The 1,666-nt window shown below is 60.3% G+C and overlaps 1 protein-coding gene across 1 annotated transcript in view; it reads left to right on the forward strand.

Annotated features, from left to right (window-relative positions):
* Window positions 1–73: 73 nt before the first annotated feature.
* Window positions 74–1,666, forward strand: part of AAMP (angio-associated, migratory cell protein) — a 4,157-nt gene continuing 2,564 nt past the window's right edge. Inside the window, exons 1-5 of the mRNA XM_010292818.1 lie at window positions 74–229; window positions 709–828; window positions 985–1,124; window positions 1,243–1,387; window positions 1,545–1,628. Of these exons, the coding sequence (XP_010291120.1) occupies window positions 94–229; window positions 709–828; window positions 985–1,124; window positions 1,243–1,387; window positions 1,545–1,628 (625 nt within the window). The 5' untranslated portion in view covers window positions 74–93. The remainder of the gene's footprint in view (window positions 230–708; window positions 829–984; window positions 1,125–1,242; window positions 1,388–1,544; window positions 1,629–1,666) is intronic.

Here is a 1,666-nt window from a genome sequence, read left to right on the forward strand (position 1 = left end):
CCGTGTCCGCAGCCGCTGCCCTGGTGTGACCGAGCCGGGCAGGCCGCGACTGCGTCCTGACCTTCGCCCCCTGCAGATGACCTGGCCGACGAGATGGAGGACGTGGACTTTGACGATGAGGGGGCGGAAGAGCCAGATGCCGAGGCTTGGGAAACGGAGGACGACGAGGGGCTGGACGACGGCATGGAGCCGCAGGATGACAGCGAGGTCACTTTCTCCCTCCACTCAGGTGAGTAGGGTCCCCTTTGGGACCTGCTTCCACCTTGGCTTTGCCCAGAGTAAGGGGGTGCAGCGGGTCGTTGCCAGGCTGCTGTCTCCTGTCCATTCTGGGACAGCCCTCACGACTCGGGGCTGTGATGCTTTGCGCTTTGCTCGTTTCTAAGTTACGCACTGGTAGAGAAGCCCTTTGAGCCTCCTACCACGGCAGTTCATGCTGAACTCGGCAGGCAGCCTGTGCTGCTCTTCCCCCACGGGAAGAATAGATTCCCACTGGTTTGGGTTGGGAGTTTAGCTCACAGACATCCTGCCCAGACCCAGTGCTGTGTGGGGTTTGGATGCCCTGGGAACGTCAGGTGGGGCGTGAGCGGCTTTCGAGCCATGTAGCTCTTCTCTTCCTCTTCTCTTCCTCTTCTCTTCCTCTTCTCTTCCTCTTCTCTTCCTCTTCTCTTCCTCTTCTCTTCCTCTTCTCTTCCTCTTCTCTTCGTGAAGCTTCTGTTTTCTGCGTGAGCCTCGACCCCAAGACCAACACGCTGGCGGTGACGGGCGGGGAGGACGACAAGGCCTTTGTGTGGCGTGTGAGCGACGGAGAGCTCCTGTTCGAATGCTCAGGTGAGGCGCTTGAGGTTGTCTGAGTGAGTGGCTATGTCTCCTCCCAGCCACGTCTCTCCAGACACACTCTTTGCCAGCTGATGCTCTGCTGGAGCTGGGCTCCTGACCATCCTCCATAGCTTGGCCTGAGCAGTCTCTGTCTCCCGATGTCTCTAGGACACAAAGACTCAGTCACCTGTGCTGGCTTCAGTCACGACTCCGTCTTTGTGGCCACGGGTGACATGTCTGGGCTTATCAAAGTGTGGCGGGTAGACGCCAAGGAAGAAGTGTGGTCCTTCGAGGTGGGGGACTTGGAGGTGAGCGGCGGGACCCCTGGTGCTGTGGGGAGCTCGTGGGCTGGCAGCTGGGGCTCAGCAGCAGGGTGGCGAGAAGGATGCCACCTGCGTGACACTGCCTGTCCCTCTCTCTGCCCAGTGGATGGAGTGGCACCCTCAAGCCCACGTCCTTCTGGCGGGCACAGCTGATGGCAACTCCTGGATGTGGAAGATTCCCAGCGGAGACTGCAAAACTTTCCAGGGCCCTGCATGCCCAGCCACGTGTGGCAGGATCCTGCCTGATGGTGAGGCACAGGGGCTGTCTGGGGTGGGGAATGTCACCAGCTCTGTGACAGATCCGCCTGCCACCATCTGCCCTCCCGCTTCTGCCAGTCTGTGCCAAGTGGGAGGTGGAGGGGCGAGGGGAGCTCTGGCTCTATCTGCTGGCTGTGTCTCACCCAGGGAAGCGAGCAGTGGTGGGGTATGAGGACGGGACCATGCGCATCTGGGACCTGAAGCAGGGAACCTCACTGCATGTCCTGAAAGGTAGGGAAGAGGTTAATCACCTGGGGTGCTCCCTAATT

The sequence above is a fragment of the Phaethon lepturus genome, unplaced genomic scaffold, assembly GCF_000687285.1.
Source record: "Phaethon lepturus isolate BGI_N335 unplaced genomic scaffold, ASM68728v1 scaffold43188, whole genome shotgun sequence".
Lineage (NCBI taxonomy): Eukaryota > Metazoa > Chordata > Aves > Phaethontiformes > Phaethontidae > Phaethon > Phaethon lepturus.